This window comes from Mangifera indica, chromosome 16, assembly GCF_011075055.1.
Source record: "Mangifera indica cultivar Alphonso chromosome 16, CATAS_Mindica_2.1, whole genome shotgun sequence".
Lineage (NCBI taxonomy): Eukaryota > Viridiplantae > Streptophyta > Magnoliopsida > Sapindales > Anacardiaceae > Mangifera > Mangifera indica.
Genome location: NC_058152.1, coordinates 2,518,164 through 2,535,413, shown reverse-complemented (window position 1 = coordinate 2,535,413; position 17,250 = coordinate 2,518,164). Strand labels below are relative to the sequence as shown.

The window sequence follows — 17,250 nt, the reverse complement described above, 5'->3', positions numbered from 1 at the left end:
TTGGTCAAACTGGTCATATCGTTTTGACCGGTTGGTCCAACCGGAGTTTTAGAATCCTAAACAACCACTAAGAGACTAGCAGAAGTTAACTGGGCCTAGACAACTGAAAGAAGACATGACACCCAAGAAAATTTGGAAAATTCATAAACAAATCAGTAGAAAACTTGGCAAGGAACCACGGAGAGTTGCAGCAGGAAGAGGTGAAATGGACAGGAGACAAGTAGCAACAGGGTAAGGCTTCTCCAAAATCCTCAGGCGTAGGTAAGGAGAGGGAAAGAAAACTGACTTCAATGTGCTGCACCAGCTTAAGAAAAGGCCACGAAAGCACACTTTAGCTGAAGCAGACAGAAGCAGCATACTAGAAAGCATCCAAAGTATCACCCAAAAGTAGCTCATTGACAGGAAAATGCAGCCAAAGAGGAAGGGAACCCAACAGCAAAAAGCTCTAGAAAATAGTAGAAAGCTCCAGGAAGTAGCAGAAACCACTGAGAGAAGGAGGAAGCGAAGCATTGGCAAGAAAATATTAATGCATGTTGTCATCAACCACGTCAAGCATCTGCAGAAATCAGTCTGCCCGCGGTATAAATTGTGAAATCATTAAACCGCCGGTTCGCCTGTGGTTTACCCCAAAAATTAATTAAAAACGGTTTTGTGCATTACAGAAATCGTTATAGTGCTCGGTTCAACAGCTGGCCGATCTGATCGAACGGTCCGGTCCGGTTCGGTTCTGCAATCCATGGTGACATGTGCACGATTTTTTAATGAGTAGTGCTAATTTGAGTATATATTTGTACGGTTATATATTATTTTATTATTAATTTAAAATTATTTATTTATATGATAATATATTTATATACTAAAAAATATATATATAATTTTATTATTTTTAATATATAATTAGATATATAGATGATATATTATAATATGATCGAGTATTATTTTAACTTTGATTTAAAATTAGTTAATTATATAATAATACTTTATGTTCGTGTACTAAATTATATATACAAAGTTGTTTACACATTCATAAAACCTTTGGTGAAAAATAGTCATTTGACCCCCTCCTCTCTCTCTCTCTCTCTCTCTCTCTCTCTCTCTCTCTCTCTCTCTCTCTCTCTCTCTCTCTCTCTCTCTCTCTCTCTATATATATATATATATATATATATATATATATATATATTGTAAAAAGGTATTGATTATGGTTCGATTTGGATTGGATTGTACCCAAATTATAAACTATTTTCTTAAAATTTATTAATTTAAGTTAAATTATTTTATAAACTAAACTAAATTATAGTTTTTAAATAATTTAATTCAATTATATAGTTTGAATCAAATTATCCTCATTCATACAATTTAATAATATTTTTCCTATTTTTTAGCAAGAAAATCTGCAAAATTAATAAGAAAAATCCACAAAAAAGCTAGGTATGTGCAACAAGTTGTGTAGAAGGGATTTGAAATGTTGAAATTGATTCCAAGGCAAGTCTACATATAAAGTAATTTTGTTTAACTCTAAAGAGGCGTTTGGTTAAGGTTATAAAAAAATTACTTTAGTAATATATTTTTTATTATTTATATTATTTTTTTATTTATAAATAATAATAAATTTAAATAATCTTCTATTATCAATAGTGATGTGATAGATAATATAAGATATAATCTAATTATCATCTCCACTTTAAATATTAAAATATTACTAGATAATCTTGATTTTATTATAACTATATTCTTATTTATTAATTTTTTAAAATAAAAATAGTCTTATTTTTAATTAATATTATAAATAAAATAAAAAATATTTTAGAATAATTATATTTAAATGTATTTAAGTAAAATAATATACTAATATTTTTTTACTATCTTTAATCAAATCCATTAATTATTTATATATATCAATTTTTGTAAAATTTTATTAAATAAAATAATAATTTATATCTAATAATTCTGAAAATAATATATCCTTAAAATAATTTTTTAATTTGTGGTAATAAAATATTTTTTAAACAAAAAAAATGCCCCCTAATTTATTTATCATATTTTTATAACCTCTGAAGAATTAATGATTTATTATACCGCCCTTAAATTAAGATTGTTTTAATTAATTATCCTTAAATTAATAATTTTAAAATAAATATATAATTTATAAATATATAAAAGTGGGTCCGATGACATGGGGCAAGCCTGCAGTCAGAAGACACTGAGCAAAGTACCTTCTCAGCATTGGATTCCAAAATTTGTCCTCCCGGAGGGAAGTGAAAACGATGCAAGTAAATCGCATTTTATGGGGGTGGGCCACAAGCCAATTCACTTATTGGTACATGTACTCATAACTAGTCGGACTAAGGCAAGGGTATTGATGAATAGGTTCGGATATTTTTAGAATTAGAACCAGAATCAGAATCAGAATTAATCTAATTTCTTTTTGGAGAATTGTCAGAAATAAGATTTCATCCTCTTTCCATATTCAGTTCTCATATATCCTCCTTGCACAGCAATGCAATACTTCTCTTTTCCTTCACTTGTCTCCTCCCAACACAGCAAACTCGAACATTACTTTTAGCCCTTCTTTTCTTTTATGGTTTTGAGCTTTTATTGTTGGGTGTTGTAATAGTTAATGTGTATACTGTCGCATAATTTTAACCAAACAGACCCATCTCCATCTATGCATTTTGAAGACTGGGCGGTGAAGTGGCATTATCCTTGCATAAAGATGATTTTTGTTAACGTCTGCAATTTTTTTTAAGTTTAATACTCTAATACTATTTAATTAAAGTTCTTCAAAGTTATATGACTTTCATGGATGTTGTTAGATCTTGATATAGTAAGAAAGTGATTATAGTCTGACAGTAATTGTTGAAATTATGGGAATTGGTCCTATAGCAATAGGAAACTATTATTTAGTATGGGGGGATTAGGGAATTTGAGACAAACAGTGACTCATGCTTTCCTATTGTAGTTTTTAGATGAGATTATATATTTGTTTGCGTTTTATCTCAATCTATAAACTAGTATGATATTTGTTTGTTAATCGTTACTTGTTTTCACGGATATTGTTGCCCTCATTTTCAAAAAAAAGAATTTGAAAGATCAGTATCTGATATACTCAAGTAAAGACTCATTTGACCAATTGAAACTCTTTCTCATTATCAGTTTTTTTTTATAAAGAAGTGCGATAACACATGTTGATTTTGCGTGGACTCTCAAGCTCTCCACAAATTGATTATCATATATAAGTTTTCGATATTGATAATCAAAAACTATTGGATTAGTTGAATGAAGCAAAATAGTTTACCAAGTTTGACTTGTAATCAAGATATCATCAAACTGCTTTCGAATTGTTTTCTCAATTTGCAAGATCAACAATTGGTTGCATATTTACTCGAGGGTATGTGTGCATTAGTTCATGAGAATGGGGTTGAGACTAAGGTCGAAAAAATAACCACCATGATAAGTTGCCCTAAGCCTAAAGAATGTCCAGAGTATTGGATTAGTTGGTTACTATTGAAGGTTTATAACAGCCTATGCCTTTAAATAAGACAAAAAGGCAACAAAGCTTTCACCCAACTCAACAAGGCCCCTCTACTTGTGGATTTGGAATTTTCTGGTCTATTCATGGTTGAATGTGATGCATCCTACCTTGACATTAATGTTTTATGATTTTAAAGATTTAGAGATCTCGAATAAAACTATATAAATAAACCAAAAAAAAACGTTACAATTGGAGTGAAATTTCTCAATTCACGTAAAAAAAAAAAAAAAAAGTGAACAGAGAGAGGGCTTTACATAAGAAAATGTGGGAGTTCGCATAAAATAATGTAGCATTCATAATAAATTAACAAAAAAATAATACACTTATTATAAGTCTAATTTATTAAAAAAACAATACACTAGATATTTGGTTATTATTGTATAAATTTCTTGAAAATTGGTTATTTTATTAATATCCATTTAGTTTATATAGTTCATATAGAAAATGCAATGGTCTTGATTTACGCATGGGCGGTGACTTTATATAGGAAGAAATAGACCTAGTTTGGCCCAACAAAGGAGCCACAGAGTGATAGCAAGCAAAGGGCTTTAACGGATAACAAAAGGAGGGAGGTAGAGAACGGAGAAAAAGTGCAAGTGCAAAAAATGCTAGGAACTTCGTCTCTGCAACACAAAATCCTTTCTTCCTTTGTGGGTGGTCGATATATTTACTCAAATCAACCTCTCGATCAGGTTTTTGGTTACAACTTAGGTATGCCCGTCAATTTTTTGAATGTTTTGTGTTCTGTTGTTTTTTCTTCTTCTATGCAATCTTTTTTCACATCATCCTTTGAACCGTTCTTTCTGAAACTTGGGTTTTAATTTTATAGTAGTTGGCGATGACGTGTGAAGTGCTAATTTTACGAAATGACTGTTTACGTTGTGTGAATAGATAGCAAGTGAAGGTACAAGATGTTTATGATGTATAAAAGATGTTTTCAAGTAGCAAGAGCTGGTGATGAGTATCTTTACTGTTGGTATTTGATATCCTCTTTGATGAACTGATGTGAACTTTTATTTCTTAATACAAGTCTTATATCATCTAGGATGATTTTTGAATTAATGGGTGCTATGGGTAGGTAATGAGAAAAAATTAAGGCTGTTTCTTCACTAGACAAGTTAGTTTTCTAAAAAATTAAGTCTGTTTCTTCACTAGACAAGTTAGTTTTGTAACCCTTTTCATTAAAACAAGCCAGTAGCACATTGGAAATGGAATTCTTCTTCTTCTGTTTGTCTATGGTGGTGTTAGACTAAACCCAAAGTAGTATGCTTCCAATGGGAGCTAATTATCCTAGGTTAAGTATCCACTTTTATGCCTCCATGTCCATTCCATGTATCAGTGTGGGATTGTAGAAGAGAATGATGGGGTTTCTCTGGCTCTTGAAATACTATGCTTCCAATGGGAGGTTGGAGTGATGAGCTATTAACTTGGTGGTGGATTGTGCCCCTTATTTAGTGTCTTGCTGTTGTTGGGCAATGAGATCCCTTAATACTTATTAGAAAGTAAGATATACTGATGATTTACCAATTCAGTCAAAGTCAAACAATGTAGTGCTACAGTAGGAATCATTTGCGATACCTCGTCTATCAACTTTCCAAAGTCACATGCTCAATGACACCAAAGGGATCTTGTGAATTTTTTTAAAAAAATTGAGAATCAAAATGTTAACAAAGGTTGCATATTCACAAAAGAGCGCTTTGTTTTTCTTCTTATATGCTTAAAAGTTACTTGCTGGTGCTAGTACCCTACAATCTACCTTGCATTAACATCGATAAAATTTGATAGTTTATTCCTTCCACTGTACTTGAATTCATTGAAAAGAAGAATCTGTGTAAATCATAGACGCTTTTGTTTCTGGAATTCTGTTGCTTGAGATATATGTTTTAAGAATTGTGTATTAGGTTCCCGCTCCTTAACAACTCAACTGCTGCTTTAAATTGTAATTAATATCTTTTATTATTGTTACTATTATTTTTTTTTGGGAGAACGTCTTGAATTGTTTTTTTTTTTCTCTTGCATTTTGCAATTCTTATACACAGGAAGGAAATGGGTGTCATTGCAATTACCTAGAACGTTTTCTGGCTTAACTAACCTCTTGTTTAATAGAAGGTACGCCATAAAAGGGTGTTTGTGTCTGCATTTGGGCTATTTCACTCAATCGTAGGCAAGAATATACCTATTCATGTAGATAGATCATCAAACTCTGCACTGAAAGCTACTCTTTTTTAATCATCAGAAATCTAGATGACGTTCCAAACACAAAACGTAAGAGACTAAGGCCTGGGAAATTGTCTCCTTCTCGACCTGTTCCAGATCATATACCAAGGCCTCCGTATGTCAATACTTGGCAAGCTCCTGGAATTGCGAGTGGACCTGAAGTGCATGATGAGAAGGGGATAGAATGCATGAGAGCTTCGGGCAGACTTGCTGCACAGGTTCTTGAATATGCTGGAACATTGGTGAAGGTAAATAATGATTCTTTTGGCTTTTGTTGTCCACTAAAGGTTTTCTTACATTTAGAACAAATTTCAATTAACTACCATATTGGATCATTATTACTTTATTTTGTTTTGATACTGTCAGACTACTGTATGTACTCCTCAACTCCTCCTTTTGAGTTAATGGGTATTCATGGGAGTTAGAACTGATAGATTGCAAACTGATTTTGAAAAATCATTTTGTTTTTAAGTTTATCTTTTCTATTTCCCTCTTCCCACCACCGCAAATTTCGTTATCGTTGTTAAACTCCATTCATTCGATGAGTAAGTAGAGATGAATCGTGGATTGACCATGCTCTAGGAGGGAATAGGGCATACTACGTTTTTTGAAAAATTTTGGTTTTGTTTCCTTGGCAGCCAGGTGTCAAAACAGATGAAATTGATGAAGCTGTTCACCAAATGATTATAGATAATGGAGCCTATCCCTCACCTCTTGGCTATGGTGGGTTTCCAAAGAGTGTCTGCACTTCAGTGAATGAATGTATTTGCCATGGAATACCAGATTCCCGTGAACTTGAGGTCCTTTTTACTTAAGTTCTTTATACTGCTTAATTATATGGTGCTCCATCATCTTTTAGTTGGATTAAAAAAAGTATGATATGGGCTTTGTTTTGCAGGATGGTGATATTATTAATATTGATGTTACGGTTTACCTAAATGTAAGCATATATCTGCTTGCAGTTTTTGGTCATGCATAATTTGAATAAAATGGATAAGAACATAAGATATATGCATGTATGTATATTTGTACTGTCACAATTAATTGTGCCCTAAAGCCCATGTCCTTTGACTGTGTTTCATGCTATTAATCAAAATGTGTTTCTTGTTATCTATTGCTATTATGACCTTTTTATTTATTTATTTTGTTGCTATTTTATGAAATATGTTGACTTGTGTTCATCACTTTGGTGTGGTGGCTACTGCTTTTCTTGTTTTATGTGAACTGACAGCTAGTGATGAATTCATGCTACATCCTCGGGATCTTTTCAATATAATAGAGTCACCTGGTCTTTTAAATTGTTTAAAGTTGATTCACCATGGTGATTTTTATGTAAATTCTATTTTCTGTGATTTGTTTAATTGGTGACCAACTATAATGTGCAGGGTTATCATGGTGATACCTCAGCAACTTTTTTTTGTGGAGATGTTGATGATGAAGCCAGAAATCTGGTGAAGGTAACATTCTAGAGCTTCAGTCTCTCGAGTGTTCTATAATTTATCTTCATATGTGGGTTTTGTCCAAGAAATCTGATATACTCTATGTCTTCACTCAATCATTTCTTTTTTAACAGCACTGTGTAGATGCTCTTAAGATCAATTGGGTACCACAAAATAATTTCTTTTACTACTGGCTAGCATACGATATATATGAAATAAAATTGGGTTGCTTCATGCAGTGATTCTTCATTATCTTTTATGGGTTGTAATGGCTTGACTGCAATCTCAGCTTATGATTTAAATCCTTATAAGCTTGTGACACACTTTAGTCCCTAGTATGACACTTGACTCAACTGATATTGAGTCTTCTATTGCCATTGACAATCTCTTTTAACTGTGGTTTATTTTTAATTCTGGACTTGGAAAGAAAGGGGTACTTGAAAAGTGACTAACTTTTACTTATTCTCTGATGCTTCTGCTCTGCTACCCATAATTATGAATTGCCTCGTTGTTCTAGATAATATCCATATAGTAGACCAATACCTGTCTCAATGCTGTTGTGACATAGTTATATAAGATAAAGACCTAGAGTCTTGAAATTCCTGGTTGTGCCAATCATTTTGCCTATTAGTACTGAATGATCAGCTGAGCCAAATATTTCCAATCCATTATGTTGCAAGTTGACATATTTTGAAGCATTCGTTTATTGGTAGTTACTGTTCTTGTTAAATGTTCTCTTAGTGACTTTGATTCTAGAGAATAATTGCTTAATTTTTTATTCGTGTAGTATATATTTCTTCATCATAATTGTGCTTACAGCCTTTGAGTACATGCTGTAGGTAACCAAAGAATGCCTAGATAAAGCAATATCAGTATGTGCACCTGGAGTGGAGTACAAGAAAATTGGCAAAACCATTCAGTAAGTAAACTGGCTGTGGTCTTTGTTCTTTAGTTGCTAAATACATTATGAACAACCAAATTCATGGATATGCTTAAAGTATATCTAACACATTCCTTTGAATTGATTTATCACAAATGAAGTTGTAATAAGATCCTTGGTTGTGTTACCAAGTTCTGGGTATGACAATTTGTCTTGGTCCTAAGCTAAGTTTCCCATATTCTTTGACAAATTATTGTAGTCAAGTTAAGAATCATTGTAATAAATCACCAAGTTGAAATTTTTTGGCCTTGTGCTGGTCTTTAAAAATCTTGAAGATGGAACAGTGAGCATTGTTCAAATAACTATAACGGATCAACTGCTTGTCTGCATATGCTTTGTGGCTAGAGTAAGATGGTAAATTTTGCAATGTTCATTCGATAAATCAACGATAGTATTGTCATCTTGTTGCCACTTAATCATTGCAGACATCATGAGCATTTTAACTTCTATTGATAACGAATGCCACATTTCTATTTTAGATTCACTCATAATAAATGTTTTCTTAAGTGACCATGCAGATAAATACAATTACGGTGTTGTCAGACAGTTTGTTGGTCATGGGGTTGGACGTGTTTTCCATGCTGATCCAGTTGTTTCACACTACAGTAATTATCCTAAGCTCTATCTCTTCATGATATGTTTGTCTTTTAGTCTGGGCTATTTTTACGTGTTACCGGTATGTTCTTGTTACTGGTTGTGTTTGAAATGTTGTTTTTCTTGCCTGGTTCGCCATCAGACTGCTGTAGCAATTGACTAGTGGAGATGGACTTGCCAATGATGTGCTATGCTATTATACTCTCTTCCATACTGGACAAATTTATTCATTTTATTGTGCTCTTCAGTCAATTTAATTGCATCATTAATATAATTGCAGCTAACACGGTCTACCATAAGCATAATGCTCTCAGTATCTTTCAAATAATAGATATCTATGAATTGATTAACCCGTCTAATTATGGATGGTTGTTTCATCTGTGGTTTGCTTTCTTTCCTTTTTTCTTGTCTATATGTTTTGTGTACCACTTGAATTTTTTGATAAAATTTATGGTATATTAGTTCTGATAATGTACTAGGGAAGCCATATGCAATGCCAGCATAAATTTAACTTCTGAATAGCTATTAAATATGTGGGATGAATCCTTATCAATTCAGTTCTTTGAAAAGAAATTATTTTCTCTTCATATGGCCTCTCTGTGTGTGCATGCATGCATGCATACAGAAACTGTTTGAAGGTTCAGCTTATGCTGTTTAAAATAAATAAATATCCCTTTTGCATTTCAGGGAACAATGATCTTGGGCGCATGGTGTTGAATCAAACTTTCACAATCGGTAATGCAATTTTATTCTTATGCTTGTGATATGGATGTACTGAATTCAAGATTCGCCTGTAGACTGATTTAATTATTCTTGTGTGATGATAGCAACCTTAAAAAGAGCAGGTCATTCATTTATGTATCTGTTTAAGATTATTTCTTCTTTAGATTTGAAGATACTTATTCTAGGTGTTGTGCACAGTGTGTATATTATTAGCTGTACACCAGCTGAAAATTATACTTTTCTCTGTTTATTTTTTGATAAATGAGGCAGAAATTCTTTGCATATTTATATTATCTTTTCCTTTAAACAATCCTTCTTCAAAGCTGTTTAGGTATAATTGATCTATCTACTTTATTTATATGCATGCATAATCCTCATTTTGATCCAGTACATGCTGAGCTGATGTTGACATATCTTTAGGGTAAACATTAAACATGGTTTAATGAAATCAAGACGAAATTTGACTCGGGAGAAAGTTTTAGAATAGTCGTAGGTGTTGGGGGTGTAGTGGATTTATATCATTAGCTGCAATATATTAGTTGCTTTCAAAAGCTGCTGTTATCACATGCTCTGACATTGAGAAGATGGAAAAGGACTACTGTCGTTAAAAGATATTCATGAGGAAGTAGGAGCTGGAAACAAGCACTTTTCAGCTGTTTTTCTTTTCTCCATGGTTAGACCCAGTTGTTTTCAGTTGACAGTAATTGAACTAGTAAGAATTAAAGATATATCTGGATTTTAGGTTTTTGAGTATTCCTTCTACTCTCGTGTTCTTACAGATTTAATGCCAAAATTAATTCTGTTCTTTTTAATCTATCATTGAATACTGATTCCCTTGTTGTGTACAATGTATACTTTGTTCAGAACCTATGTTGACAATAGGTAGCATTAATCCTATTATGTGGAACGATAACTGGACAGTTCTGACGGAGGACGGGAGCCTGTCTGCACAATTTGAGCACACCATTCTAATTACTCAGGATGGTGCTGAGATTCTGACAAAGTGTTAAATCTGGAATTCGGACCACACAGATCTGCCCATTTGGAGAATTTCCTTCCATTAAGGTTGGATAGGCATTTTATATTAATTTTTTATCATAATTCTTCTAAACATAAAACCATCTTGTTGATTGTTGTGTTAGTTCCCACAATATACTTTTTATTTTCCCCCCATTTAAGCTAATGCAAAGGGTAGTTCAATTCTTTTATGGACATTCGGCTAAGAAAAAAATTGCTGGGTCCAGAATGATTACTGTAAATGAGTATATTTGTACTAATAAAGACAGGTTCATCAATATCTGGAGTCCCAGAATTGCATGCAACATTGCAGTTGTGGAAATGGAATAACTTGTACGCAGTAAATCGATCCAATATTTATGGGAAAGCGGCATTTGATTGTTGAGTGTTCTTCATCATTTATTCTTGCCTGTTTTAGAGGTATTTTGTTTCATATGCATCAATTGTGATTTGCGTGTTTAGGCTTCTCAGAAGAAAGAGATTTTCAGAGACTATTTAGTGATTTTTCAGTTTATCTAACAATCCAAAAGATAAACATAGTGGTGACTCGCTTTATCTAGGTGTCAATATCTAATTGAATGATATGATTATTTATTTTTTGTTTTTATTATTTTAAAATGATTTAATCACATGTTATTATATCAGATTATATAATAAATTAGTAAAATTTATTTGTATATATGGTATTATTTTTTTTTCTTTTTTATTTTTTTAACTTTCTATAACCATATTACCGTGCCATTTTGAGTATAGATAAAATAATATTAAATTTTATTATCACATATTATTAGTTATCAAATTGGTACCAATTGCTTACTTATTAGGTCATATATAGCGTTTACAAGCAAAATTTGTTATAAAAAGTGTTACAATAAAATGTATTAATTAAATAATAAAATTATGTGTACATTGATAGCATGTTAAAAATAAAATGAGATCTAATCATATAATGATATTTAACCACATGAGTATACATCAAAATTATTTAAAATTTATTTAATCATATGATAAAATAAAATTATGTATACACAAATAACGTGTTAAAGATAAAATAATATTTAATTATATGATAATAAAAATAAAATAACGTTAAATCATATGATAATATCTTATTATATATATTTTAGATGTATTCAAAACATATATATATAAAAGCGTGCTTTTAATCAAAGGCTGGGTGTATTTAATAAAATTGTCATTTTTGTTAAAAAAAAAATTTGTTGTTTTTGCTTTTTCCTTTAATTCATTAAGATTTCGTATATCTAATATTATTTGTCTTCTTTTAATAATCATAATTAGGGTTAGATTCGAATCGAATCAAATTTAAACTCGGTTCGATTAATATATAGCTAAGTTTGAGTTCAAGTTTGAGCTCGTCGAGCTCACGAAAACCAAATTCAAACTCGGTTTGAATTTAATTCGGTTCGTTTTTTGTTATTAAAACGACGTTATTTTAATACATATTGATTAAAACGATGTTGTTTTATATCAAAATTTTTAATTGAAAAATCAGACGAGTAGCTCGAGTTCAAACTCGGTTAGGGTTGGCTCATTTCGGGCTTATTTGAGTCGAATTCAAACTTAGTTCAAATCTAACCCTAATCATAACTATTGTCTTCACTCTTCGTCAATCCTTGTTCTAATCATCAATTTTTCTTTATATAATTATTGATTTTAATAAAATTTTGAACACTTATTTTTAATATATAATTTTTATATATATATATATTATTATTATATAATAAAATAATATTTAATTATATAATAATATTTTATTAATACATCATTTTAATTATTCTTTTTTAAATTAACGGTCACTTTTGTAGTTTGACATCTATCAATCATGATCCTATTTAAATTATTTATACCAATAAAACCCCATGTTTAGGCAACTTGCAATAACATTTTCTCCATTTTAATGTTGCCCATAAAAAGGGCCATTTACTGAAACCCCATGTGTTTTCTGCTTTTTATTTTTAGGATGCCCTTCCAATTGATTACAAAAATTCACCATGAGTTTCGGTAAAACTACCACTTCGATCCATAGGTTCTAAAAATATATATATGCTTTTGGTCCGGAATAGTGACATTTTAAACATATTTTGTTCATCTTTTTTAACAATAAGTAGATAAATGTCACCAAATGGAAGAAGAACAATGTTAAAGGTATTTAGTTTTGAGTATATAATTAAATATTTTATTACATGATTGAAAATTATTTTATCTTTAATTAAAAATTATACGATGACACATCATCAAAAAATTCACTTAAATTTTTAAAACTGGGTACATATAATTTTATCTTTGAAAGAATCATCCAAACCTGGGTATCAAAGTTTCTCTAAACCTCATGGATGAAAATGTTTCTATAAGATGGTTATGTTCATAAATATTTTATACGTATATCCAACTACGATTTTAACCATAAAATTCATAGAAAGAGAGCTTAGGGGAAATATCTTTCCATACGAGGTTTTGTTTGCTTTATATTGTAATTAATAAAACTATATATATCTACTTTTAAATACATAAAAAGATACATATATAATTTATTATTATATAATTAATTAATTTTGAATTACCAGTAAAATAATATTCAATTATCTAATGAAATATCATATATAATATTATTTATAAATTAAAAAATATATATAGATAGTATTGTTCTATTGTAATTAATATCTCTTTAGTGACATGTGAGGTTAATTTTTGTTTTGGTCAGGCTCAGGCGCACCTTCATTGCTTAATCTGGAGCAATTTAGATGCGGCTTTCGGCATCTTGACTTTGATGAGAGCAGCCCAAACCTGAAGCTCAATCCTGAGCACGCATCTACAAATTTAGCCATTCAGGCTATCACTTTAACTCCTTCATCCATCTAAGTTGTACTATTCTTCACCATAAATTCATCATCAAAGCTCGCTTCATTTCCATACGCAACCATGGAAAAGCCTTCTCTCGGTGATGACAGCAACCAAGCGACCATGTGGGGTGACAAGATTACAGTTCTGAGCATCGATGGTGGAGGAATTAGAGGAATTATACCAGCAACCATATTGAGTTTTCTTGAATCAAAGTTACAAGTATGCACCGAGATAACTTCAAGCTTTAACGTAGTTAATTATATAGAAGAAAACTTGTCAATTTTCTTATATGGCCGCTTGTTTAATGGATCGAACAGGAACTGGATGGAGAGAATGCTCGACTTGCAGATTACTTTGATGTGATTGCCGGAACTAGCACCGGCGGTTTAATAACAAGTATGTTGTCGGCTCCTGACGAACACGGGCGTCCCCTTTACATGGCAAAAGACATTGTTCCCTTCTATCTCAAGCATGGCCCTAAAATATTTCCTCGGTCCCTGTAAGTTTTGTGTGCGGTTATATATATATATATATTGTAGCAGTTAGCTCACCTGAGTTGAATTGTCCTTCCGCATTAAACATATCAAATTCTGAGTTCAATAAACAACCCTATAATTACAATAATTACAGAAATAAATAAATCAAAATTATGATCTTAAGACTTAAACTCATACTCTCTTATATTAATGGCTTCTACTATATTTAAACCAGTAATGTTTGTGTACAAAAAAATTGTATAGGCTAATATGATAATGATGTGATAATGCATTTTTATCTTTCACATGTTAATATTCCCATATCATCATTATTAAATAACTATCATATCAGTCTGTGTAGTTTTTCTATGCGCAAATTCTGTGTATATAATATTACCTATGCTTAAACATGCGTTAATTAGTAATTTTCTGCGCAATTAACTTCATTTGGTGATTTTTCAGTCCAATTTTTGCGAGAGTGAAGTCTTTATTGGGACCAAAATACGATGGCCAGTATTTAAGAAAGCTGGTTCAAGACATACTTGGCCATCGAAGACTGCACGACGCTCTAACCCGAATTGTTATACCAACTTTTGACATCAACCTCCTTCAACCCACCATCTTCTCAAAATTTCTGGTGATTTTTCATTTCAATTTATGCTGTATTGTATATATATTTTTGGAGCTAAGTAATTCATAAATTTATATATCAATGCATGCAGGCAGAATCAGATGCTTCTAAAGATGCTTTGCTATCAGATATATGCATTGCTACTTCTGCTGCGCCTACTTATTTTCCGGCTCACCATTTTAAAACGAAAGATTCGCAGGGAAATGACTCACCGTTTCACCTCATTGATGGAGGAGTGGCGGCAAATAATCCTGTAAGCAATTCTGTCGAAGCTCTATTTGCAGAAAATTAAGAGTTAATCTGTTGCTTTGAGTTAACTTTGTTTGATTGTGATTGTGTTTTGAAGACATTGCTGGCCTTGAAGCCAACAGGAACCGTGTTCCCAGGAAATCGAGACGAGGTGCCGGCACAAGCTCTGCAATATGAAAAGTACCTTGTGATATCACTGGGCACCGGAAATTCGAAAATAGAGAGAAAATACGATGCTAAAATGGCTGCAAAATGGGGAATTCTGGGGTGGCTTTTCACAGACGGAAATTCTCCTTTAATTGATTCATTTACCTCTGCAAATGTCGACATGGTTGACCTTCACATGTCCTTGATCTTCAAATCCCTCGAATGTGAACGAAACTACCTTCGGATCCAGGTTTTCTTTATACGTATATAAGTCCTCGTTCAAAAGCTCCATTTAATTAATAAAACAATAACTCATTAATTCCTTTGTAGGGATAACAATTCAGTTATGTAGGAGTTGAATATCTTAATCTTTGTCTTTGCCTTGTTCGAGGGAAAATATTTTCTCCCCTTTTCCTCGTATAAATTTCCTCACACTTTTCACTTTACAAATTATGATTTATTTGTAATAATTAACAAATTTTAAGGGTAATTCAACATATGAATAGTTAAGAAATATATAAATGAGAAGACGAATTAGGGAGGAGACGAGCTAGAGTGAGGATGAGTTAAAAATATATTTATCTCCTCGTCTACCCTATCATCAGCTACGAAGATTTTAGCTATTATCATCTTTATTGGAAAGTCCTCTCCTCATTTAGGGAGGATGGACCGAAGATCCAGTTTTGTAGGTTGAATTGTCACCTTTATTTGTATATGTGTGATAATATATATGTAGTAATTAATAATCATAAATATACAATTAGGATGTCACATTGACTGGGGATACATCGTCAACGGATATTGCGACAGAGAAGAACATGCAGGAGCTGGTAAAGATTGGTGAAAGGCTGTTGAAGAAACCTGTATCCAGGGTGAACCTCGACAGTGGGATTATGGAACCAGTTGAAAATGGAGGCACTAACGAACAAGCTCTCACAATGTAAATATTTTATTTATTAATTTAATAGAGTTTAAATTATTCACATGTAAATTAGTTTTGAAGACACTAAGCTAATAAGCTGTCTGTAATTGCAGGTTCGCAAAAAAATTATCCGAGGAAAGGAAACTACGTAGGCATAGATTACAAAATTAGTCTTTGCATACAAGAATGAGGACCGTCAACACTGTGAACAAGCCATATTGTATGCTTTCTTACATGTTGCCTTTAATAAGATGTATCAAATTTTATAATATAAAATCATATATATAAACAAATTATACAAATTTATTTATATAAATTGAAATTATGCCCATTCAGAGTGATCAAACTGAGTTCTAGATTTACTCATTTTGTAATGCCCATGGTGATCTTTGGCCTAATTCCGCTACCCAGTAATACAAAATCTCTTAAGATGTGTTTGATTTAGATAATATTTTATTATTAAAATTAAAAAATTATCTTGAAAATATATTATCTAGAAGAGTACTAAATACTATGCTTGATAAAATTTAACATATATAAATAATTATTATGTTTAATTAGAAGTAATAAAAGAATAAATATTAAAAAAATATTAATATATTATTTTACTTAAATGTTTTGAGATATAATTATTTTAAAATATTTTTTATGTTAATTATTATATTAATTAAAAATTAAGCTATTTTTGTCTTAAAATATTAATAAATAAAAAATATAATTATAATAAAATTAAGTTATTTTGGTAATCTTTAAAAATATAAAATAGATGTGGTAATCATATTACGGAGAGTTTGGTTTGAAAAATATTTTATTACCAAAATTTAAAAATTATCTTGAAAATATATTATTTTGAAAATTATTAAGTATAAATTATTATTATATTTAATGAAAATTGATAAAAATTGATAAGTATAAATAATTATTGTGTTTGGTTAGAAGTAATAAAAGAATATAAGTATATTATTTGATTTAAATATCTTTAATTATAATTATTTTAAAATATTTTTATATTATTTATTATATTAATTAAAAATAAAATTATTTTTTCTCTAAAAAAATTAAACAATAAAGATATAGTTATAATAAAATTAACATCATCTTGATAATTTTTTATTATTTAAGATATAAAAGGTAATTAAATTATCTTTTATATTAATTATCACATCACTATTTATAACAGGAGATTATAAAAATTTTATTTGAATTAGGCTATTTTTACGGTATTAAACCAGTACAAAAATAAAACTTTACTCCAATAATCAAAACCATAATTATCGTATAAGATTAATAAAAAAAATGTAATGTATACTCTTTACCAAGGACCTTAACGGACAAAACTGTGTCGTTTATGAGGCTGTCTATCTTTCTCTACCTGACTTTGTTTTGACTTTTTTGATATCGTTGACTATGATTAGGTTTGTCCATTCACATCCTTCCACATCAGTTTCAGCGAGATCCAATCTCACTTACAAAGTAACACCAATCAACCAGCCGTTACAAC

The 17,250-nt window shown here is 30.9% G+C and overlaps 2 protein-coding genes across 3 annotated transcripts; both read left to right on the top strand.

The window, feature by feature from the left end:
- The first annotated feature begins 4,000 nt into the window (after positions 1–4,000).
- LOC123199779 (methionine aminopeptidase 1D, chloroplastic/mitochondrial-like) lies at positions 4,001–10,740 on the top strand. Of its 2 annotated transcripts, XM_044614833.1 has the most exons (10): positions 4,002–4,243; positions 5,572–5,641; positions 5,769–5,997; positions 6,388–6,549; positions 6,648–6,689; positions 7,135–7,206; positions 8,028–8,107; positions 8,636–8,733; positions 9,410–9,457; positions 10,310–10,740. In XM_044614833.1, exons 1-10 carry the CDS (start codon positions 4,138–4,140, stop codon positions 10,453–10,455), a joined length of 1,053 nt encoding a protein of 350 aa, XP_044470768.1. In that variant the 5' UTR covers positions 4,002–4,137; the 3' UTR covers positions 10,456–10,740. The 2 variants fall into 2 exon arrangements, with proteins under 2 accessions (XP_044470769.1, XP_044470768.1); XM_044614834.1 differs by lacking the exon at positions 6,648–6,689 and having other exon boundaries at positions 4,001–4,243.
- Positions 10,741–13,256: 2,516 nt separating this feature from the next.
- Positions 13,257–16,111, top strand: LOC123199291 (patatin-like protein 1). Its single transcript, XM_044614199.1, has 7 exons — positions 13,257–13,543; positions 13,642–13,823; positions 14,263–14,437; positions 14,523–14,684; positions 14,778–15,077; positions 15,592–15,767; positions 15,863–16,111. The coding sequence occupies exons 1-7, from the start codon at positions 13,403–13,405 to the stop codon at positions 15,918–15,920; spliced, it is 1,194 nt and encodes a 397-aa protein (XP_044470134.1). The 5' UTR covers positions 13,257–13,402; the 3' UTR covers positions 15,921–16,111.
- Positions 16,112–17,250: the final 1,139 nt, after the last annotated feature.

Excerpts from the sequence above, each read along its gene's own strand:
- LOC123199779 (XM_044614833.1), top strand. The coding sequence starts at position 4,138 with ATGCTAGGAACTTCGTCTCTGCAACACAAAATCCTTTCTTCCTTTGTG. Across the intron at positions 5,998-6,387 it reads ATGCTGGAACATTGGTGAAG|CCAGGTGTCAAAACAGATGA; the intron begins GTAAATAATGAT and ends TTTCCTTGGCAG. Across the intron at positions 8,734-9,409 it reads TCCAGTTGTTTCACACTACA|GGAACAATGATCTTGGGCGC; the intron begins GTAATTATCCTA and ends TTTGCATTTCAG.
- LOC123199291 (XM_044614199.1), top strand. The coding sequence starts at position 13,403 with ATGGAAAAGCCTTCTCTCGGTGATGACAGCAACCAAGCGACCATGTGG. Across the intron at positions 13,544-13,641 it reads TTCTTGAATCAAAGTTACAA|GAACTGGATGGAGAGAATGC; the intron begins GTATGCACCGAG and ends TGGATCGAACAG. Across the intron at positions 15,078-15,591 it reads GAAACTACCTTCGGATCCAG|GATGTCACATTGACTGGGGA; the intron begins GTTTTCTTTATA and ends ATATACAATTAG.